This window comes from Biomphalaria glabrata, chromosome 9 (assembly GCF_947242115.1).
Source record: "Biomphalaria glabrata chromosome 9, xgBioGlab47.1, whole genome shotgun sequence".
NCBI lineage: Eukaryota > Metazoa > Mollusca > Gastropoda > Planorbidae > Biomphalaria > Biomphalaria glabrata.
In genome coordinates, this window is record NC_074719.1 from 17977333 (window position 1) to 18002709 (window position 25377).

General features: G+C 34.5%; 1 protein-coding gene across 6 annotated transcripts in view; it reads left to right on the plus strand.

The window, feature by feature from the left end:
* The window catches only part of LOC106060356 (uncharacterized), a 117274-nt gene extending 93409 nt beyond the window's left edge, over positions 1-23865 (plus strand). For all 6 annotated transcript variants that reach the window (XM_056040224.1, XM_056040222.1, XM_056040225.1 and 3 more), the window contains 8 exons: positions 4811-5400; positions 7702-7888; positions 8286-8502; positions 9167-9387; positions 10079-10239; positions 12173-12370; positions 16408-16690; positions 17580-23865. In XM_056040224.1, the coding sequence (XP_055896199.1) occupies positions 4859-5400; positions 7702-7888; positions 8286-8502; positions 9167-9387; positions 10079-10239; positions 12173-12370; positions 16408-16690; positions 17580-17768 (1998 nt within the window). In that variant the 5' untranslated portion in view covers positions 4811-4858 and the 3' untranslated portion in view covers positions 17769-23865. The remainder of the gene's footprint in view (positions 1-4810; positions 5401-7701; positions 7889-8285; positions 8503-9166; positions 9388-10078; positions 10240-12172; positions 12371-16407; positions 16691-17579) is intronic.
* Positions 23866-25377: the final 1512 nt, after the last annotated feature.

The following is a 25377-nucleotide window of genomic DNA, read 5'->3' on the forward strand; positions in this document are numbered from 1 at the left end:
ACGCTATAAAAAGGTAAAAGTGAGTTTTTGAATGGATTTCAATGAACTGTACTTTTTACTAAGACAGTATTAATAAAACAATAGGCCTAATGAGAGCGTTGTTTATTTGTACACTAGGCATTGACGAGGAAACCAAACCTGAACTGAACTACTGGCCCGAATCGCACAGCAAAACTCAAAACAAATGGAAAGACAAAGACATAGCCCTCAACAACAAAATCAGACTGATGCGCTCAGGCCACATTCTTAAATGCTTGCGAATCTTGGAAGCTGACTGCAGAGCTAGAGAGGAGAATCCTAGCAATGGAATTGAGATGCTACAGAAGGATCCTGGGTATCACATTTAAAGACCGCATCACAAACTAAGAGATTAGAGACAGGGTTACTGCATCGATTGGACCCCACGATGACCTGCTAGCTATTGTAAAAAAAAAAAAACGCTAACTAAAACTCGCAAAGACCTACCTTCAGGGAACCGTACCAGGAAAAAGAAGAGGCAGACAGAGAAAGCGTTGGTAAGACAACATAAAAGAATGGACGGCCTGTCATTGAAAGAGGCTCTGTCCAAGGGAAAAGACAGAGAGGAATGGAGACAAATCTTGTGTGGTGCCCCAAAGGTTCAAAAAATTAAAGGATAGATGAACGTAAAGAGGCGTTGTCAGTAGTAGCTGGAGAGCTCGAGTGACAAACAAACAAAATAATAAAAAGACTTTTCCTTTTAAAGTTAAAGATTATTCTTATTTATAAGCTCATTCAAAGTAATTTCTTAAAATCAATTTTAACATTTCACTTTAAAAAGTTGAAGTTTCCAAAAATGTTGGACATTGTAGTACTTTTAACCAGCTGAACACTTTCAAACCTTTAATACGTTTGTTTTCTTATCTTGTTGGCCTATATCCTATTTTGTGGCTCATTATCACATGAATCAAGTTCAGTCGCACATTGTGTGTTTACACTTTGAATTGATGGCTCGAAATGTTAAGCGTGTTTTCTAATCTAGATATAAGGATAAAATAAAGTCATTTGACTTAGCTCTAATCTGGAGGCTTTTTGCATTATTAAGACGGATGAAATGCAGGGTGAGATGAGGCACAGGTTGACATAGCGAGTCCAACGACCAGTAGATATGATTACTGTCTTTATCTCTTCTTGTTTTCAATACAACAAAATTTTGTTGAACGGCCTATTTTGGTGTGTTTAAAAAAAAGACTCCGTGTCTAGGTCAATACAAAAAGTATTAATTGATAACAAATTGTTGAAGTGCAATGAATATATACCGGTATATATATATATATATATATATATATATATATATATATATATATATATATATATATATATATATATATATATATATATATTGTTACGTATTTCTGAATCTTCTGGCTAGAAGTATTAGTAGGCACACAAATAAAAACACAGCAAAGAACTTGACGACTAAACTTTCAGTTTCATATAACTTTAATGACTATTAACTCTAACAATTCGTTACTGTAACATGTAGCGTAGAAGACTGTACAATATCTGTCAGTTTACAGTTAGCTATACTTCGTTGCAATTCATCTCTTCACTTCGTTGCAATTCATCTCTTCTCAACTTGCATCGAGCCATATTCCACAGAACAGACCAACGACACACTTCCCAGTGTCGCTCCAGGTCTCCCTAAGCTGAACCAAGTCGTACTCAAGTCTACCGAATCAGAGCCGTACACGTCTTACATCGACTGTATCGACTGTAACGGCTCAAGTCCACTGTAGTTCGCTGTATAGACTTTAACGACAGTAGTCCACTCCAGTTAACTCTACCCTAGTTAACTTGCATCGAGTCGTACACATTTCTCTTCCACAGAGCCGCACACGTCTTACATCGTCTGTATCGACTGTAACGGCTCACTCACGACTCCATACGACTGACTTTCACATTAACTTTCTGGCTTATATAGAGTCCCTAATCGCTTCTCCAAAGTTGCACAAACACTCCTAGTATCCTCTGGAATAACATGTCAGGAAACTTCACATCCTGTCTTTATTTATACACGTAGATTCCAGAAAACACTCGCTGCAGTGTCATCAAGTCGGGGTCACACGTAGTGACCTTTATCTGTCACTGTTCATTAGTAACTGTCCCCCTACTTAGATCTGTTCGTCCCCTGGAACAACACGTGTGGTCACGTCACATCCTGTCTTTGTTTGTACATGTAGATTGCAGGGAACACTAGCTGCTGTGTCATCTCGCCGGGGTCATACGTTGACCTCTACCTATCACTGTTCATTTGTAACACTATATATATATCATGGACGTAGCCTGGGGGTTGAACCCCCCCCCCCCCCAAATGAAATCCCCCCACCGCAGGGGCGGGATCGGAATTTAGTGACTCATTTTTTGCTTTGATTTTGTTTATTTTGGGTGAGATTTTAATACTAAACTATCACTTGCCCCAGCACAGCCAAGGGTTTTTGAGTTTAAAACCCCCTACCAGGGGTTTTGACTTTAAAACCCCCTACTAGGGGGTTTGACTTTGAAACCCCCTACCAGGGGGTTTTGAGTTTAAAACCCCTATCAGGGGTTTTCGCGGTTAAATCCCCCTCTTCTATAAAACAAAACCAAAGAAGGTTACAAAGACAGTTTGTGTGGAAACACAAACTTAAAATCGGCCCCCGAAGTGGTCCACCCAGGCAGGCTTCAAAATTTTCAGAAAGAACATCCAAATGAAATTATATCAAAGACAAATGAGAGATAAGAATGGAGAAAGAAGATTGACAGATCTTGTGTAGTGCCCCAATGGTGCTGCAGATCAAAGGATAGGTGCAAGTGAATGCAAAGTTAGATGTGAACCTGGCCTAATTAGTTCCCCTTTCAGACCTTGTGGTCTATAGGGCAGATGATGTAAAGTTCATCTGTTTTTGTGGCCTACGGTTAAGGAGGGTGTCATGTAGCCAGCACAACGACCAACCGCCTTTACTTTTCCCCAACTAATGTCAGGTACCCATTAGAGCTGGGTAGACAGAGGCGCCCAAGGATTCCGAAGTTGAAAATCCCAGTCTTCACCAGTATTCGAACCCGGGACCCTCGGTTCAGAAGAGCAAGCGCTTTACCGCTCAGCCACCGCGCCTCCAAGCTATCATTGTTATTAAAGAAAAACTCGTGGTCTGACTAAGCATGAATGGAAAACAAGAATAAAATGAAAGTTATTCCCCACTGGATATTCTTCTATTCATTGCTGTCAGCATTATACACGTTTTTCTCTTATTGCTAAACAATAAATAAGACTAACTTAACGGTGGTTGTAATTATAACAAGTTATATGCTATATTATCTATTTAAATTAAAAATGATGAAAATATAAGTTGCCGATGGTAACCGCGTTGACAATTAAATGCCACTCACTAGTCTAATCACTGTATGTAATGGTTACTTACACTAACTTCTTGTCTTAGAAAGTACAGACAACCCTTTAAAAGAGGAGATAATTACGAAAGAGAAGATCATTACGCACTATGAGTTCATCTAGTCGTGCATATTAATTTGAGACTAAAAATCTTCTAACTCACTGTTTTTTTTTCTGGCCGATTCAAGTAACCCGTTCAATTCTTTAATGGTATTATGGAAAAAGGAGCACTCATAGCTATTTCTTTTAGCATATGGAATAAGAAATGCGCTTTTGTCTTTTTGAGTATTTCATTAGTGTTTTTTTTTAAATTTATGTGTAAGTTAGGGTTTGTGTGTAGCAAGTGGGCATGGGCGCCCGCAGGATTTTGTGCAGTGGGATGCAAGCTGCCACCTTTGGCTCAAAGTCGTCACTTCTAAGTTTCTTGTTACGGGCTGGTGCCCTCCTCGCCCCCGTCCTTGCGAGATGATGTTAAGGTCATCTGTTTCTTTGGACATCGATTAACGAGCAGGGTGTCATGTGGTCAGCTCAACGACTTACATCCTTTACCTACCGCTTTTACTTTCCCCAACCAAAACCAGGTACTCATTAAGTAGGGTGGACTCAGGGACGCACTATAAATCCCGAAATTCAAAATCCAAGTCTTCACCGAGATTCGAGCCAAGGACCCAAGGTTCGGAAGCCGCCGCACCCCCGTATGAAATATTAATTGCACTGCAAATACTTTTTTTCATGAAAGAAAATTAAACATATGAACAATGTATTTACTGTAATACGTCAAGTGAGGCTGCGTTCTGTAATACGTCAAGTGAGGCTGCGTTCTGTAATACGTCAAGTGAGGCTGCGTTCTGTAATACGTCAAGTGAGGCTGCGTTCTGTAATACGTCAAGTGAGGCTGCGTTCTGTAATAACTCCCAAATTGCAACGTGGTTTTTGCTTGGTGTGTCAGTCGACTGCAAATTCTCGGCAGCACCAACTCAATACCCGATATTTAATTTTTCAGCCAGCAGACTCGCCTTCCTCAAGATGCCATCCCTGAAGAGTTCCTCAGCATGGTGATTAGGGATTATTTAAAAAGTTAAATTTGGCTTCGCAAATAATAGTTTTAATGTTAATTAAAAATTGTTAAGATCATCGATTCTGGAAAGAGAAACCAGGCTACATATTAAAATGATACTTTTCTTGCTGGAGAAAAGAATGTCTCCCCATTTCATTGCTTTTCTAGAGGAACTAATTTATTCATGACAATAATACTAGCTAGGGGAAGCAACTTACACTATGCAACTGTCTAAAATTTAACTATTACTTTAAAAAAAAATATTTTTGACTTTAACGGTACATTTACTATGGTTTATAAAGTGATTATAACTAGATTTGGGCTTGAAAATTCTTTTTTGTAATGAAATTCTTTTTTTTTTTCAGTTTGTTTGTGAATGTGAAGGTCATTTCCGTGTCACGTGACTGCACACAATGACGAAACGATACATCACACTTCTGCTATCCCCCAGGACACCCATTGCTCTCTTGACTCGTCTGTTGATTCTTGCAGGGGGTGCCATCATCATCTACTTGTTCATCTCGGCATCGCCCAAATCTTTTGTGAGCAGGTCTGAGCCCTACATCCCTCCGCCCAACCGAGATTTCCCCGTGGACAAACCCGTGGTCAACCCTTTTAAATCACCCATTTTGGCGCCTGGTGCCGCCAAGTCGTCGTGTCCATTCCCTCGGTTGGAACTGTACGACAAGGAGATCATGAAGTTCTACATCAAACACAATAGAGTGACGTGTGCTGTGGAGGAGAACTGGGTGTCGCTCCACCGGGGAGTCTTCACCATCACCGAGGCGGCCGCCACCAAGCACAAGAACATTCGATGTGATCTGTTCCCAGTTTTGAAGGAGAGTGACTTTAAGGTCGTCGAGGGAGAACCCTTAAAGGACTTCAAGAACGGTACAAGGATAACTCACGACTTCTTCAGAGTCGCCTGCACTGCAGACGATGGAGCCAAGTATCAGTGAGTTCATTGTTTTATTTTTTAAATTAAAGTCCTTACTCTTCTCCTACTCTTTGTGTGTGTGTTATTTATACGTAATATATATGGGGTGTATGGGGTATCTAGGAGGGGTAGCACATCTAGTGGACAGGCAGTCGTACCCTCTTTTTGAGGCTAGCTTGGCTCAGGCTCACTCTTGGTCCCCGCTCGGTACCCGCACTCCCGAAAACGGCTTTGACTGGCGACAGGCAAGCAGTGAAGCGGTAGGTGTGGACACACTGGAAGCCGTAGCTGCAACCCTGCACACAGGCGGCTCAGGCCATATGGTCGTCGTTCACCACTGACACAGCAGCAGTGGATTTCGGCAGCCCCCCGAGCGGCTGAGTAGCCCTATTTAGGAGTGCACAGCTCACCTCCATAGCATGAGGACAGGGCTAGAAAAGGTGCCCCAAAAATTACCTGCTCTAAACTACCCTAGCCAGCCTACCGCAGTTGGCGGGAACCCTACACAAGCGGTCGAAATTCAAAGAAAAAGGCGAGAATAGTTCCTCTTACCATAGGCGCATGGAATGTGCGTACAGTACTTGACTATATATAGAATAGAATATATATATATATAGAATGCGTGGGGGGAAACCAAACAATAGATAATTATAACTTTCTATTTTGATAATTTTTGATACACACTTTACTGGCACAGTGGTGGGAGTATTGGCCTAAAGAGGCTTGAACCATGAGTTCAAAATCAAGTCGTGCAACTTTTTTAAAAACTTTATTTCATAAAATACATTTAAAATAAATTAAAATGGGGTTGGGGGCTATGAGTACTCAGCATTACGAAAATTATTAACGGGGGGTACACAAAGGTCAAAAGTTTGGGAAACACTGCTCTGGACCTATTACAAATTTAATGACATGACTGATCATGAGCATTGATTAAATAGATTTCACTTACGCTGCTTTCGACGCATAATGTGCATCTCCAGGAAGGATCATGTCTTCAACCAGGACGTTTAGAAACTAGCCAGTAGGCCTATGCGCTGCATCTAAGCTCTTCTGACACAGAGAAAACTACGCTGGCTCGGATATGTCACCCGCATCCCAGATGGAAGAATCCTTAATGATATCTTATATCCTGAGCTAGCGGAGGGAGTCAGACCCAAGGGCCGCCCAAGACTAACCTGCAGAGATGTCTGCAAGCGAGAACCACATGCATCAACGAAAGTATTTGGGAGGAGATAGCCCAAGACCGGACAGCGTGGAGACAGACTATGCGTGATGGTACGAACCTCGCCGAGAACAAAAGAAACGAAGCTGCCTTAGTCAAGAGAAAGAAAAAGAAAGCTGCCCTATCATCTAGACCTAAAACAGATGCATAGGCCTATACATGCACGTACTGTGGCAAACTCTGCCGCTCCAGAATTGTCTTGATTAGTCACTCCAGAATCTGCCCCGTCATTCATTGTCTTTCAAGACAGAATGAGCCATATAGGCCTATCTAAATAGACTACTTTGGCTCTATTACAAATTTAATTTAATTACATGACTGATCCAAACTAATTGTTACAATTATACTGAATATAAGCTTTGTGTTTTTTTTTATATTTTTTTTGAAAGAATGAGTCTTGTATTTGATTTTATACGTTATTTCTCCTACTTACAATTGTGGAATCAAGTTGAAGCGTTGTTTTACTCTCCCTAATAGTACATTAATAAATCAAAGAAATTAACCAATTGATTTATAGATTAATTAGCGGGAAAAAATGAATTTTGTTTATTACAGAAAAAGGTAAAGGAATCTTTAAGTATTGAGATAGATGGCTTTACATGTGCAGTTCTTTCGCGTGTATAAACTTTTTTGCTTAAGTATTTTTTATAATTTGACAAGGTAAACATGGCCTTGACCGATGAAATTATAATACTTTTATAGAGTTGGTCAACTTTTTGTTTTGAGTGTCTTAAGTTTGTATTAGGGCTACAATACATACACTACGGTCCCAGTTAGTACCCAAGGAACATTTATGCCAAGATGATCAAGATTGGTCAAATGGTTTCGACTCATATTCGTAACATACATAGGCCTATACGCATACGCCGTAAATTCTACTTTATAGTATAGATTATTAAATTGTCGAACTAGACGTCAATAGTTTTGCTAATTATGTATTGTCATACCATCTGCTTTGCCCTTTATTCATCCTCCATTACTGACTGAATTCTGAATTTGTAGTTGATAAATGAATGTCTCGAAAAGACCAGCTAGTGCTTAAATGAGTCCCTGTTCCTTAGAGTTAACTCATGTTCCCCGTTCTGTTCTGATAGCAACTGGCATGCTGGGATAAGGCACGATGAAGATATACTCAAACGCAAGGCTTCCGTTAAAGTGAAAGGTCTGGACGTTGACGTCATCATGATTGGCCTGGATTCCACTTCAAGGCTAGCCTGGCAGAGACATCTTCCCCTGACAAGGGATTACTTTGTGAATGTCTTAAATGGTATAGAAATGGAGGTAAGGCATTTTTAATGTGTATATTACTGTACCTATGATTTAGAAATTACAATATGGGCCTATATACATAGGTATCTAAAAACCTGTTCAACTGTAGACATCTCCCTGCCAGAGTTTTAGTAGATGCGTCTTTTCTCGTAAATCCTCCCAGTTTTTTATGGAAAATGTGTTGTTTATAAAATGCATTAACATAGAAAAAAAGTAATACAGAAAATATTTTTAAAAAATATCTAAAAGTAATTTTTGTTAGCACATTAATTATTACCATTGTTAGACAGAAATATGAAGCTTTAGAAGAGAGAGAAAACAACAATTGAAGTGTTTTGAATTTTACTGAGTCATAAGATTACTGATAAACATTTCAAGCTATTTGTGTTCTGAATGAATCTATCCACAGGGCTACAACATTCTTGGAGACGGCACCCCGGCCGCCATCATGCCCATTCTTATAGGTAAGAGAGAAGAAGAGCTCCACGAAGCTAGGAGAGGCTATCCAGGAGCCAAATCAGTGGATGACTTCCCTTGGATTTGGAAGGAATTTAAACAGGCTGGCTACGTGACGGCCTGGGGAGAGGACGACGCTCATCTAGGGACATTCCAGTACCGGCTTTTAGGTTTGTACACTGAATGCTATGGTAACTGGGTGGGGGAGGCACTTTTTTTAAAAACCAATGGCCACCCGAATGTAATTCCACTGCATAAAATAGAGTGCTAGCAATCGATGCACATACAAAAGCAACTCTTATGAGTAATGAGTATACATATCAACCTTTTCAAAAAAGTTCATTTAGAATTGAGGTGGGTGGGGAGGAGGCAGCTTGGCCCATTAATGAACTGGTTTCAGGCTGAGAAGGATTTCTCAGCCCAGTTCTGTCTGAAGATTTCTCGTGTATGTGACCATCATTGAGAATTTGGTCACACCATATTTGGACATTTTGGGATAAGTTAGCTATAAATTAAATGAGAAATTGGTTGATTCAATTGATTGTTACATACATAGCAAGCATGGTCTTCCCATTGAACTCAGCTTAGTACACAAATTGTAGGCCTACATGCTGTATATATATATGTAATGGCTTAACTAATTGAAATACTTTAAACTCATTATTTGGGACATTAATGGATGAATAAAAATGTGACAGGTATGTTTAGTATGACAACAATATTTTAGTCATTTTATCACTCGATATATTATGACTTTTTTAAAAAACCAGCCTCATACTCTACTTTAATCTTAATGGAAGTCTTTTAGATGCCCTAGTTTTCATTTTTCTCCAGGTTTCAACGATCAACCAACTGACCACTATTATCGTTATTTTAGTCTAGCCATCGAGCCACACTACGGCGACTTCCAGCAGTACTGCATGGGTTCCAGACCTCGACATGCAGTCATCCAAGACTACATGAGGGAGCTGTTCTTTCTCTACCCAAAGAAACGCAAATGGTCTTTTACTTTCCAGTCGGAATTATCCCACCAAGACAATAACAAATTATCTCAGGTTCAAATTATTTGTATTTTTCATTGCTATGTCTGTTTTGTACTCTTTGTGTCCTTTTTGTATTATCAGTATCTGTTTTGTACAATCTGTTTCTACTTTGTATTATCTGTGTCTGTTTTGATTTTATACTGTTGTGTGCATTTTGCACTATCTGTGTCTGAATAGTAATTTTATGACTTATCATTTTATTTTGTACTATAAAATTCTGTAACTATTTTATACTATATGTGTCTGTTTTGATTGTTAGCTGTTGTGTCAGTTTTGTATTATCATAGTCTGTTTTGGACTATCTATGTCTGTTTGGTACTGTAAACTTCTGCAATATAGGATAATATATATACGTACCTGCAGCTTTTTCAATGTTGGAAAAAAAAAATTACGTTTCTTGTATTTTATTATTAATTTATTAGTAGTTAAAAGTTAGGCAATCCATCACTGAGTACTGGCACCTATTTTTTTGCACACACATATATATATATATATACAGTACTTTTTGTAAAAAAAAAAATAGGTGCCAGTACTCATTGATTAGGTATTCCAATATGTCAATATGTGTGTGAGGCTGAATATGGGTGTTTTTGTTATTTATACTTTAATACTTAGAATACTTTAAGACTAACATGGTCAACAGTTTCCATTGGTACTGATTGTCAATAAGAGTACACAATTGTATCCACTATTTAATCAACAGATGGATGATGACTTCTACGAACACTTAAAACGACTGCATGTTGAGAAACACTTGGACAATGCTATTCTTATCATGCTAGCTGACCACGGGGCAAGATTTAGCAAAGTCAGAGCTACAGCGCAGGGGAAACAGGAGGAGAGGATGCCTTACTTTGGGATCAGGTGAGGGTTTCATTAGTACAAAACGGTGTTTCACCTCTGACATAACACATGGCTAAGCACAAATGTATATGTACAAAAAAATAAAACAAAAAAAAACAGCACACATCTAGGCTGACACACATCTCAACACATACACACAGAATATCGAGTTTGAGGTAATGCTAGTTTTTCTTGTTTAATAATTGAATTCAACAGTACATAGCAAATCAGAATTCTATAAAACTTAGGCCATCTTACAACAGATTTCTATTCAGTAGCGAATTTCAGTAAGTAGATTTCAGGACAAGATAAATGTGTAGGTCTCTATCCTCTTCAAGCTTAAAAAATAATATTAATTACTCTAAAGCCTGTCATATTAGTGAAGAAAAAATTAGAGTACTTGTAAATTTAATCTCATTTTCCTTATTTCTCTATATTAAATATGGATATTTTATTTAAAAAAAAATATTTTAAATGTTGAGTCCTATTAAAGGTTGAGGCATTAGGCAGGCAAGCAATCTTGCACTGCCCTAAATCCAGCCATGTACCCATTTATATATATCTTCAAACAGTATCCTTTTTGTACGCCCAAGGCCTATATTTTCTCAGGATGTATAAATGAAAAGTAATTAAATTCTTTCACAGGTCAGGACTTTCTGTTGACGTATATAGAAATCTATGGCTTCCTTCAGTTGCAAAGTGACTATGGATTATCTCATGGAAATGGGATGGATGCTTGGGTTTTGGCTGTGGACAAAACGATGTTGCTGATGTATCCATAGTAACGGCAGTGCCGATACAGTTTGGGGTCAGCACATCACAGGTTCTGCCAGGGTGTAGCACTGCCTTAAGGTCACCAGCTCCTGATTTTTCCTCAGGGTTGACTTCCGAATCCTTTCCCATGATTGGGTATAGCTGCAAGGCAACAGAGGTTTGAATTCAGAGTTTTCCTTCTCCCAGGTGGGTAGCTAGCCATGGCTAATGAGCCCCTCCTGCCCAAAGCTTACTGGTTTAGGCGCCAGTTACTCGCCTTTGCGCCTTCTGCTGTTAGTGAGAACAGTTTCGCCGGACTCAATATCTGAATCACACGTGAAGGCCAGGAGTTGGACTGGTTGTCAGAGGCTATTTAAGATGCATGCCATTAGGAAGCATTTTATAGATAGTGGAGTGCTTACATCCATTACCACTTTCGGCAATGACAACCTTGCGGAACCATATAGAAATATATTATGTGCAAGCACTGGTTTTTTTTAACCTAATAAAAGAGAGGATTTAAGTTTATGAAACTTTGAATATGATAATTATAAACAATCTATGCAGAAATATTCGTTTCCATAGTTTGATTCTTTCAACATGAAGTCAACATTATTTGATAATATAAGCTCCACTGGATGAAGCTTGTTTTTTTTTCTCTTGACAAAGTTTATTGCTCTGCTCCCTGACCTTCTCCCCCCACCCCACACACACCCTACACATACTGTCACTCTGAATTAAAAATTAAAAAAAAAAATTGAAAAACAATTAGATTGTGAAATTAATTTCTTGTCTAAAAATTTCAATTTCTGATGATTTAAAAGAGAACTGTGTTTTTTTCCTTGTGTTTAGTATTTTGTTGAAACATGAACTAAAAAACCCCCCGCAAAAAAAACCTATAAACAAACTACTAATTGTATTTAGACTATTTATGTTCAAGATATTAGGCTTACTCATAATAAAGTTATTTAATTTGATATAGATGACAATGATAGTGCCATTATTCTTTAAAGATTATATTCTTACAGATCTATAATCAATTTAATTTTAAAGCAAGATGGCTAAGTGAGTTAGTGTTATATTAATTCTTAGATGGACCCAGCCCAGCGGGTCATTTGCTACATAATTTTACACTAACTGTTATCAGGAGATGTATTGTATTTCTATCTCAAATTTATCCAGAGTTTTTTTTCTTTCCCAGATTTCCAGAATGGTTTCACAAGAAGTATCCTCAAATTGTGCAAAATGTGAGAAATAACACAAAAAGACTCACCACCCCTTTTGATGTGCATGAGACACTCCATGAAATTATTAATTTTACTGGAACAGAGAAAGCTAATATAAGTAACAGAGGTGTCAGCTTGTTTAAAGCAATTCCTGAAGAGAGAAATTGTGATTGGTAAGATGAGATAATGTCTAAAGTGTAATAGCTCTTGCTCTATATCTTTCAATTTATTTATTTATTCAAAGAACACTTATACACTCAATGTATATCTTTAGCCAAAACAGACTTATAGAAGAATGTAGAATGTAGACATAATGTTATGGTGCACTTATGACTAGGTCTAGTCCAGGGCTGGCGAACCTTTTTCAGTCCGAATAAAGATTGTTGCGTGCCCAGTAGGTCTACTAGTGACACCGCTATATAAAAGAAGTGCTACAGCCAGTAAGTCAACTGCATGTATAAAAACAGCTTAGTAACAATATTACTTGTTTATTCAATTTTAATATCCTGACCTACAGATTTGAAGTCTTAGGGCAGGTCAATCAGTGCGACTTCTGCTGTTGTGTGATAGACGATAACAGTTTGATATCTGGTGTATACCGTGTATTCTTCAAAGTTACACATGCCGCACTTAGTTTATCGGTCAAGCAACTTCTAGCATCTGATTTAATATAATTCATTGTAGAAAATAAAGATTCGCATGAGTAAGTAGACGAGAAAATTCACAGAATGGATGTTGCTTCTTTTATAAGATAATTGAAAGTTTTAGGCAGGTCATTCCAAACTTGAAGAATCTCATTTTCTGCTAATATCCGAGGTTCTAATGATCCATGTAACCGTTCACGTTCAATTAATTCAAGTCGTATTCGTAAGTCAATAAATTTCTGTCTCCAAATTGCACTGGACTGAAACTCAACAAGTTGCATTTCAAAGTCGTGTAATCCCAGCCAAGAAAACATGGTCAAATCCAGAGTTTCAAAATCTACTGTATCTGGATATTTTATAAATTTGGAGGTGTACTCAATTTTCGAAATTGTTCAAAATGCAGTGAAAATTGTTCAGCAGTTGTGTCAGTTATCTTTAAAAACAATCTTTTCTGATAATCTTTGCTGGTAGTATCATGAACTTTTAAATCATCATAAAATTTCTTCAGTTTGTTAAAATATTTTAATTCTTCCTTCTCTATGTCAACTTTTTCTCAAATGCTGTCAAGATGTCAAATGCCTGATCAACAGATTTTCCGAAACCTGGCAACTTTGTATTAAGTTCATTTAAATGGGATGAAAAATCGGTAAAAAACATTAGTCTGATAAGCCAGTCAACATTTGTCAATTCTGAGCAATTTTGTTTGTTATCATCCATAAAGATTCGAATTTCATCAAGGCATTCCACAAACCGTTCCAGAACGTGACCTTGGCTTAGCCAACGTACGTTGTTGTACATTAATAAGCCAGAGTAACTGGACTGAACTTCATTTAGCAGCTGTTCAAATTTTCTCTTATTCAAAGCACGGGCAGTAATGAAGTTTACGGTTTTTGTTACACATTTCATAATGTTCATAAAGGCCTTGTTTTCTCTGAATCATTCCATATCTTTCAGTCCACCACTCTTGAAAAGGTCTGCCACTTCCTTCTTCTTCATTAAGTTTTCTTTTTTTTTATTTTTGAGAATGACATGTTATGGTAATTATTCTGATAAAAATTTATTGATGGCAACGCTAGCAATCGATGTAAGACCGACATATTTTCAGTATCAACAAAATGGCGGAAGCTAAGGAGATCTCGTTCAAATACGAGATTTGTCTTGAAAAAAATTTATTATGCCCTATGGCCTATGCTCCCCAAATGAAACACAGTCATATGAAAAAAATATATGGAATATGATCCACTAGCGCTTCTTCCATATTATTTACAGTTCTGGGAAATAATTGAACGTTATTAATTATGGTAATTTGAGATATCCGTGATTTTTCAAAAAACACATTTCTTAATATCATCGTCGTCGTGTGCCACACAAAATCGTTTCGCGTGCCACCTTGGGCACGCATTTCATATGTTCGCCAGCCCTGGTCTAGTCATTTGAGACCTACATTTTAGTAGCCATCTGATTGTAGTGATATAGAGTAGTTTATGCTATTCGGACAACTATAGGCCCAAATTTGAAAGTTTGACTATGACAGCGCATTATTTTACAATGGTTCAACATAAAAAAGAAAATGACAAATCAAAATCTTCTTTAGTTAAAGGAGAATAAGGATGACTACTTATATTTGTACCCCTAACCTATATTTGTTATTATATTTAAGGTCAAAGAGGCTGTGTGTTTTCACTTAATTCGGACAAATTTGACCCACATTATTTGATTCCGGACACCATAATTTATTTCGGACAGTCTCTATATTTAGGCATTACTAAACTCAGATTTTAATTCTATATGAACATTAACTAAATTTTAAGATCCCCAGGCATAGCCCCTCACATGAAATCATTAAAATGTTATCAAATTATGCATAAATATGAACACAAAAAATAAAAATATGAACACACTTATTCTATCAAAATTAGGTCACTGGGATAGTGACTTCTACACAGACTTTTAGACGTATGTTTGCATGATTAGATGTGTGTTGAATGTTTGTGGGTTTTTTTTGTTTATTAATTTAATAAATTTCTAATACAGATGATCTTTTGTAGTATAGTACAGGTTAGGATAGCCATTCTTGCCTAACTGAATCCTCTATATTAGTCTATATTCTCTCTATATAAATCTAGATCTATCTAGTAGGTCTAGATCTAAGCATTTAATTTCATTCAATGTACCAAGCTCACTCCAAACATTTGCCCATTTATTCTCTATTAAAAAAAACAACAACAAACGAACAAATATAATATAAGATCATTTTTATTGATGTCCAAAACTGGCTGTCCGAAATAAATTTTGGTAAGAAAATCGTAATTTAATTTGGACACCCTATTAATTTTTTTTTTTTTGTATGGAATTAGACATTTGGCTTATATAAATCAAATAAATCAGCTTCAAAAACAGAATAAATATTGCCGGGCTCATTAGTATAGACTTAGCCAATCAAAAAATATAGTCTTAACTCTAGGAAGAGGTAAAGTCATCCGGGTAACATAGGAAAAAACAACAACCTGACTAACAAATTTGAAATTCGTTTTTCTTACATAAAAAGACAGCTAAATGAAAGGAAATTGGGTCAGAATCATTGGAAAATGGACAAGCACATTATACAGCAAGCTAGTTTTATAATAAATATTTAAATAATTATTTAATGACCACAAAAACAGCGAATGTCCGAATTCATGTAATGTACGAAATAAACTACTGTATATAGATTTTTATAATTTGAATTAAAATTTATCTTTCTTTAATAGAATTGAATTAGGAAACAAACATTGCACAATGGAATAATATTTGCAATAACATTTTTTTAAAATTATTTGAAAAGATTAAACTATAAAATAGTTGTTTTTTTTAATCACTCTAAGTTGTTGAATCTTGATCTAGAGTCTAGATTTTAGATTTATATTCTTTTCTACACTATCACTAAGAATCTTAGAGATGGTATTATAATTTCCATTTTTAACCTTGCATATTCTCATACACAATTATATTTCTCTTTATTACATTACAAATCAACATACTTCATCAACAAAATTGTAAAAATAGAATATTAGATCATTCTTTAGAATGGTTTGGCAATTAGATATCTAGCAGATATAAGAGGACAAAAAAAGCAATTGAACATGGGGCATTCAATCCAACCCAACAGTCATTTGTTTAAATTGAATTCATGTTAAATTTTTATATGAATTATATTCCACAATCAATAAGATCTGTAACTAAAAAAAGATATAAAAATGCATAGAAAAGGCTGCCTTAACTAAGCTTGTGCTTTTGTTTTTGGTAAAACCAGAAGCTTACCATGGAAACCAAGATGGAAGTCAAAAACACACATCATGTATTCCTGATGTGATTCTCTATGGGCAACTTAATGTCACAGGAAAAATAGTCGCCCCACACATACATTATCTTGATATAATTAAACAGGATCTAAAAATGTGTAGATAGACAATAACTATTAGGAAAACCTAGACTTAGACCCTTAGCCCCTACATTTGAAACTAAAATGCAATACTTAACTTAAAGGCATACAAATAAATACTGTTTTTTTCCCCTTGATTGCCCAGGGCTCAAGTAGATCCTCACTGGTGTTCATGTATGGAGTGGAGTGAGGTGAATGCAGATGACCCTGTACTGAAACCTGTTGTTGAAACAATTATCACCACATTTAATAATTACACTGAGCCCTATAGATCAGAGTGTGCTGTCCTGAAAGTCAAAAATATCAAGTCTGCTAATGTGCTGAAGATTAATGAGGCGGTGCTCAAATTTAAAGATACAAGCGATGGAGGTAGAGGGCGATTTGGCAAAATGGATGATACTACACAACACTCAAAATTATTGTACCAGGTAAATTATTTAATAATTTCATCACTAGATATATTTAAATAGATTCTCAATTAGAATCTTATTTTATCTCATATAATACAAATGTTACTTCAAAAAAGATGATTAGGTCCTACGTGTCATGCATCTAGTCATGCATGTTAACCAATGACTTAAATTCTGCTAAGTCACTGGTTTTCCTGGCTGGCTCAGGCAACCCATTCCATGTTCTAATAGCACTAGTGAAGAAGGAGCATTTTTACAAATTTGTCCTAGCATATGGAATGAGGAATGTGCCTTTATCTTTGTGTCTTTAGTAGAATCTGAGCCTATACACACACACATATATATATATATATATGCATATAAGCCTTGAGTGAACAAGTTTTTCTTTTATGCATCTTGGTAACATTTACCCATAGACCCCCTTCCCCCCCCCCCCCCCCCTTCTCAACATGTTAAACAGTGATAGGTTCATAGCACAAATTTATTGGTAAAAATGTTTCTGATAGCACAGATTTATTATTGTTAGTCAAGATCAATTACAAATTTAATTACATCACTGATCTAAACTAATTGACACAATTATGATTAGTATAAGCTTTGTTGGTTTTTTTTTAAAAAAAGGATTGAAAAAAAATTTTGTTTTGACTTATTTTTTTAAAAATTTAAATGCTTGAAATAATTTTTTTGTTTTCATTTAACTTTAATTGCTTAAGATATTTTTTTCTCAAAGAAAGTATTCTTAAAGAAGGGATGCTAAATTACTTTTACAAGCTCTAAGTGTTTATATGTTCATTTTTGCCTACCTGTAGGTAATGAGTCATTTTCATGGTCATCTACAAGTTGTAGAGAGAAGTATAAGGTTCTCCTTGTGTTAATGATCATAGAACTTCTGTTTTGTTATTGACAGGTCAACTTAATCACTGACCCAGGTGATGGTCTGTTTGAAACAACTGTGACACATCACCTGAAAGAAAACAAAATGGAGCTGAACAAAAAAGACATTAGTAGAACCAACAAATACGGAAATGCGAGTCACTGTGTGGAGATGAAAGACTCCTTTCTACGACCCTATTGTTACTGTAAAGATCTTTTATAAATAGCATAAATAGTTTTATACTAAGTTAGAAATTAAGTAATATTTCTCATTCATATTTCACATTCATAAACCAAGTTATGTTTAACACCAACAATTTTCTGCTTGTTAGAATTTTTTTTTATAGCAGATCTAGATCAGACTTTTTCTATTAGAAAAAGTCTTGTTTCAAATAAGCAGAAAAAGAAAGCTGTACTTAAAGCAATGCAATTTCTTCATGGCTTTCTTAATGATGAATCAATTCTACTTTAGTGACAAATCTATTTATGTTATTAATTTACTAATTTTTGTTGTTTATATTTCTGGAGCAAGCTTTCAGTTTATGTATTACCCTATTTTCGTGCATATAACCCACACAATAACCTGCACACCATATAGCCAGCACAAATGACAAAATATGTAAAAACAAAATCCTACTACCTGCACCCTTATATAAACTGCATGTGCAAAGCCTGACTGGCTTAAAACTTGTCACAATTGATTACTGGTAGAATAAAGATTCTCTGCTGCATTGGTACTACATTTTTTATATACTGAGATTTTCATAATGCTTTCCAATGTACATTTCACAACCACACAGCCAACTATAGAAGGTATTTACCTGTGTAGAGGTACTGCATAAGAATGATTTTTTTTGTGCCATTATTTCCATAGTTTCCATGATGCTATGTTTATGAGTAAATTAAATTTTGTACCTCCCCACCTTTGTATACCCCACACAGCTGCCATTTGTTTGTAAAAATTCTTTAAACCCTAGAGTTATATGCGGGAAAATACAATTAATTTTGTGTTGTTCTTTTTATTTTTGTAAAACTTTTTTTTTTTATTTTGTACAATAATTGAAGATTTTTTTGTGAAATGTTTATGTACAAAATATTTAACTCATGAGTTTAATCTATAGATCATTGAGTTTAATATATATTTAATTATATATTATTTAGTTTTATTAATTAACATATCATTTTTTAAAATCACAATCTGGCACATTGATCATTAACAGTTATGAGAATTATCATTTGACATAAGAATTATCATTTGACCGGAAAATGTCATTAAATATTTTGACCATGTGTTGTCTGTGATAGACTAAAGCACTGGACAGATTTACTGTTTCACTCAGTATTTCATTCATTTTTATGTTCTGGCTTTATAGCTAGTTAAGAAGATATGTTCTTGTATTCTATACATTTTCTATAACAAATGGCATTTGTTATATTATTTCATGAATTTTTGAAAAATGTCATCACTAAAGCACTAAAGTGGTAGTAACAAATTTCACATTAGTTGCAAGTTGTAAGAATTGGATGAAAATGAAATCAAACAATTGCTGCAACTTGTTTTGCAATTTATTTTTTTGTTTTTTTTCCATTACAATTATAACTAAAAAATGATGACACTAGTAAAATTGTAATGCAAACCTATCATTTTGACTGGACCTAGACTACAATTACAAAAAGTTTTCATGCTTATTGACGTAGATGCAGCCTGTATGTCACTATTTATTCTAAAGATGTGTTGTATGTTCTAACTAGCCCAGATTGCTTTCATATTAAAAAACTTTGAGTCTTTACCCTTGCGACACACTGGATGTAACTGTTTTAATGGAGATATATTGTCTAATTTAGTGGATGTTCATAATAAGACTGGCTTTAAAGTAAGAAATTTTCAGATCTCCAAAGCTTTTGCAGCTTAGATATAAACATACTGTGTAGACGTACTGCATAAGAATGAATTTTTTGTGCAACTTTAAAAAAAATATTTTTATGCATTTCTCTGTAAGCTTTTAGGTATTGATAGAAATATATAGATTGGCTTGGTATTACTTCACTTTCCACCAATCTAAACAATGTTTGCAATGTGAACCCAATGAGCTTTCATTGCTTTCTTTGACTTTTTGTTTGCTATTTTTAGATTTTTCTTTATTATCTAAATATAATTAAATCTTGACTGAAATTGTGTTATTATTTTATGCTTCAGAATGCTTTCAGAACTTCTTCAATTAAGACTTTTGTTTTATGGGAAAGCTCATCCATGTTATTCCTGAGTTCTTGTACAAATATTGTATTGCATATTACTATTTTCATTTTTTATGAACATTTTGTGTATAAAATGCATAAAATTTTCTGTGAAGATATGTTGAATTTATTTATTTTAGTCTCTCTGCTAAAGTTTCTTATATTGAAGCATTTTTGTTTTTATGTTCTGAAATTCCATGCCTAAAAAATTATCTTTCATTTATAAAAATCCATACGTTCAGTATTATTCACATTCCATATTCAATCAAGTCTGATAGTGATGGTTCAAAAAGAACATTCATAAATATAGTGTTTTTTTTAGTGTTGTTTATTTGCTAATTTAGTTACATCATCTGCTTTTGAACATTTAATAGGTGTACATTACTTATAATTAAATATTGTTGTTATTACTGTCATTTAAGATGGTACCATTTTGCATTGATTTTTTTTCATTTCAAAAGGTAATCATTAACTTTCTTTGCATAATGTTATGATTATTGAAAATTTAATCAAGTATCAATGTTAATGTATGATAAGTCTTATATAAAAAGGATAAAGACCATCCCAGCTTCAGATGGTCAGTGGTAGAACATTCAGCTTGTTTGTTGTAAGTAGAAGCTTCTCGTTAAAGATTTAATTAGCCATTAATGCATCTCCAAGCACACATAAACTTGTGTTTTCAAAAGTATGCTTTAATGATTCTTTTCAAAGCTCTGAACCTTTTATTATAAAAATATGTTGTAGAAGTGTTGTTTGCTAAAAGACAATGTCTAATGTGCATGGCAACTAGTGGCTGTCATTTACATGTCACATTATTTATTTGAGTATTGAGTGATGAATATATTCATTTTTTTTTGTACAGTTTGAAATTATGATGTAAAATACATCAAACTTTCTTCCCTTCCAAATCCAATTTGATATGTCCATTCCATTCGTCTATGTTCATATTCACCTTGTTCCATATGATAGAATTCCACTTTTTTGAAAATGTTCAAGCACTACAATGCATTTAATGTAAGGTGTGAACTTATTATAATATAAATAATTGTATATTGATTTATCAGCATTCTTCACCTTATTACTACGGTGGTCTCCTTTTTTTAAAAAATTTGTTGGATTGGGTAGTTTGAGACTACAGTAGCAGTTTGCTATTACAATACATTTTATAAAAGCCTGAAAAGATTTGAGTTGTAAACATATTAGCATTGATTTGTTAAAAAAAAAATTGTACTTTATTGTCTTCAAGGACTGTCACAACTATAAACCATTTAGTTATAATGGAAAGGTTATTTAACGATATATACAACTGTCAACTGTTAGGTAGTGAAAAAGATTATCTTCCCTTATGTTTTATAACGTTTATTTTTTCGTTTTTTTAAATTATTGAAATACATACAATAGTTGTGTACAGAGCACTACCCTTAGCCTACAGAGGAATAGTAACTAAGTTAAATAGAATTGGAGGCGCGGTGGCTGAGCGGTAAAGCGCTTGGCTTCCGAACCGGAGACCGGGGTTCGAATCCTGGTGAAGACTGGGATTTTTAATTTCGGATCTTCTGGCGCCTCTGAGTCCACCCAGCTCTAATGGGTACCTGACATTAGTTGGGGAAAAGTAAAGGCGGTTGGTCGTTGTGCTGGCCACATGACACCCTCGTTAACCGTAGGCCACAGAAACAGATGCCCTTTACATCATCTGCCCTATAGACCACAAGGTCTGAAAGGGGAACTTTACTTTACTTTTTTAAATAGAATTACCTTTTACTGTTTATAACACATTATTTAGCTTCATCAAATTTGCATGTTTGTAATTTCAATAGATAATCACACTTACTTATCATTTGTTAATTCATGAGATTCAGAAACAAATCACTGAGTCCAAGTATTTACATAACATATGTTCTAATGATAAAAATATAAAAGCTTTTGGTCTTGCACAACAAAGAAATCAATTTAATGTGACCTAACACAAGGGTAATAACTCTTACAGTAAGTACTTGGTTCATATAAAATACAACTCAGGTTAAAGGGTAAGCTAAGCTTTGTCTTTTTTTTTTTTTCTGACAAAGCTGATATCGACTCTAGTTTGTCTGTCTGGTAAAAAGTGTGTACCTTATTCCGCCCACACCCATTCTTGAATCAAGTTGAAACTTTACACAATTATTAATTGTACCTTACAAAACAAGAATCTATCAGAAAATAAATATAATACATCAACTAGTTCATTAATTTTTGATAATTAAATTTGCTTGGTATTGAATAAGGGAAATAAATGTTACTTTTAGAGAGATATATATGTATATATTATTTCCCCTTACTACATTTTGTGCTACTTTTTTCTTCCATTTCCAATTCTTTGATCAAATTAAAATTTTGTATAATTAATAAGAGGCAATGACAATATATTTATCAATCAGAAAATTATGAAATCAGTTTTTCAATTAGTAATAATTAATTACTTTAGTTTTGTCTAGAAAAAGGTCTTCACCTATATGGCCCTGATTTGAAGCTTTTCTCCCCTATATTAGCTTTGTTTTTAAAAAAAGAGTTTTGTTCTGTTTTTTTTCTCTCTCTTCATTTGAAATCTTGACACATTGCTAACACTGGATGGCTGCCTGGTCGTGCGGTTTGCACGCTGGATTGTCTTTCAGATTTATCGATGGTCCTGGGTTCAAACCCTGCCCGCTCCCATCCCCCGTCGTCCTGCAGGAGGTTTAGACTAGGAAGTAATTATCTTCAACTCTGAAGGAACATCCGAAACATGTAAAACATTTTACAAACATTTTACACTGGGAGATACGGGAAATATTTTGAACTATATTTTTTACAAAGCTTTTATCAACTCTTTCTGTCTGTCTCTGGCCAAAAGTTTGTACATGCAATCTTGGATCAAGCTGAAATTTTGCACAATTATTTCTTTTACACGACAACACAAGAATCAATTTAAAAAATTAAACAATTATTAATTAACTATTTTTAATAAATTATTTTGTTTGATATGTCAAACAAGGGAAAGAAATAGTACTTGGCCGAAGTGATGGTATAAGCTGAATTACTCCCCTTTATACATTGTCATACAAGTCTTATTATTTAATTACGTGACTGATCCAAACACTTAATATAAGATTTTTTTTTTAAAGTATTTTTTTTTTATTTTGCTTGTTTTAAAATTCAAAAAGAAATTTTATAGTATTATTTACTATAGCCTTAATTTTGACTATATTTGAATGAAAAAACAAAACATAAAAAGAAGTATTATGTAGGCATACTGTTTATTTTTTTTTTTTACTACTGTTCAGTTTTGTAAAATGTAGAACTGCAAATATTGAACTGCATTTTATTCAGCAGTTTGTACATTTACTGTGGTACTGTCTTCCTGTAAGTTTCTATTTACTTCCCCCCCACCCCCACCAGCTCAGAGTAAACATTTTGACTGCTTTTAAGATAAGAACTTTGTCCAATGTCATTACTATAGCACTTTACCAAATGTTGAATATAAAAGTGTTTTTTTTTCTCCATTGTCTGTGAAATTTCTTTTTTTTTTTCAACTGCGTCTTAGACACAAATATCTCAGTGATATAAAAATGTTGGAATCTTTAGTAGTGCTACTTTCACTACTTTGTTTTCCTAGTCATTATTCGCTGGCTGCCTGGTGGTGAGCTATGTGCTCTGGACTGTCATTTGGTGGTCTACAAGGTCACGGGTCTGAACTCTGCCCACTGCCATCCCCTGTCCTCCTGATGAAGTAATTATCTTCAGAATCTAAAGAAATATCCAAAGAAGAAAACAAAACATAAAAAAAAAGAATTAAAAATGCATTTAAATAACAATTTAATTTTTTGAAATTTTTCAAAACACTATAAATATCTCAAATTTTTACAATTTGAAAAATTCTTATTACTTCCAATAGAAGTTACTTTCTATACTTTTAAGAAAACACGAATGTTTTTTCAGATAAATTGCTATATGCAATAACTGGTCAATGTCTGTGGTGGACTCAGCAGTGTATGAGCTCCAGGTGCTGTAGATATATCACATCACAGCTAAGTGCTAATGTATTTTCAGATTTGAAACTAAGAACTGGTCTAGTGTTGGTTTAGCAATGTCACTGTGATCTGTTGATTTGCTGCTTCAGTTTTCATTCTTAGTAGTTGCTGATATAGTTGATACAATGTGCACATACTGTAAAGTTTTGTTAGTATTACTTCTTCTAGTTGTTTCTTAGCTACACTCAGTTCAAGCATAGGTTTTATTCATGTTATTAATTTTATATGTCAGTGTGTGTGTGTGTGTGCTGAATTTTGCTAACTAGATGGTTCCAGATGAATAAAATAAAAGTCATGTGATTTCATATTGACATTAAAGTTTATTTTTTTAAAATAATAAAATGACATGGTCAATGTATGAACTTAGAACAAATAATATTTCAGATTTCTTACATTTCATTTAGTTGGAAAGGAACTGACTGTGATAAATACATTTTTTACAAAGCTTTCTGTCTCTCTGGTAAAAGTGTGTACACAGTATTTCTCCCACACACATTTTGTAATCAAATTGAGACTTTGCACAATTATTCTTTGGCGTAGACGAGAATCAGTAAAAAAGTAAGCAATTAGGAAGTTAATTACTGGTAATTAATTATTTAGTTTGATATCAACAAGGTAAAATAATACTTCAGTTTTCATAGATATGACTAAATTTGTTGGATTTAGTTCCCTTAAATAAAAGTTAATGTTTTTTCTCCCTCACATAATCCCCCATCAAGTTGATGCTTTAAAGTACTTTAAACAATTATTTATTGTACCTAACAAAACATGAATCAATAAATCAAAATTTGGAGCAAACTCCTAAATTAGTCAATTTTTGGTACTTAATCATTTTCTCATTTTCTTTTATATCAAATAAGGGAAATAACTTATTAAATTAAATTACTGATAGATATTGTTTTTATGGCGGGTTCTTCCCCTTTAGATTTTTTTAAATATTTGTTTTGACGAACTTATTCAGTTTAGAATATATATATATATTATTTAGTTTTTACTATTGAGAAAATGTGTGGTACACCAGAGAATCGGGTTGAGAAACTTTTTGGATGATCTGCCCTTGGCATTGCGACATTGTAAGATACAAACCAAGAGTTTCTGTTGGCTTTGCTGTTGTTTAAAGGAGACCTAACGAAGCCGCATCCTTTAAGCAAAAATCTCTAAAGGGATCAGGCTCTAAGAACGTCCATTGCTAATCTATGAAACGTCTGCTTGTAGCATGTAGTACAGAGCCAAACCGTATGTAGATAGTTTGTGTGTTTTGATCTTACAAAAGGGCTGATGTTACATTTGCAGCGTTTGAAATGTGCGTAATGATGGCTACTTTTAATCTTCAGAAACGGAACAAATAAATCACTTTTAAGACTATACAAAACATAATTGGTATGTAGGCCTACTTATGAATGTAATTCTAGTTGTTACAAGAAAAAGAATAATGCTTTTTATTAATTAATTATATAAAAAGTTTCCTTTTTTAAGTCAAAAATACGAAAACAAATTACATTAAAATTAGATAAAAATGTTAAATCTCGTCTGATGCAAATTTCCCTGCTAACT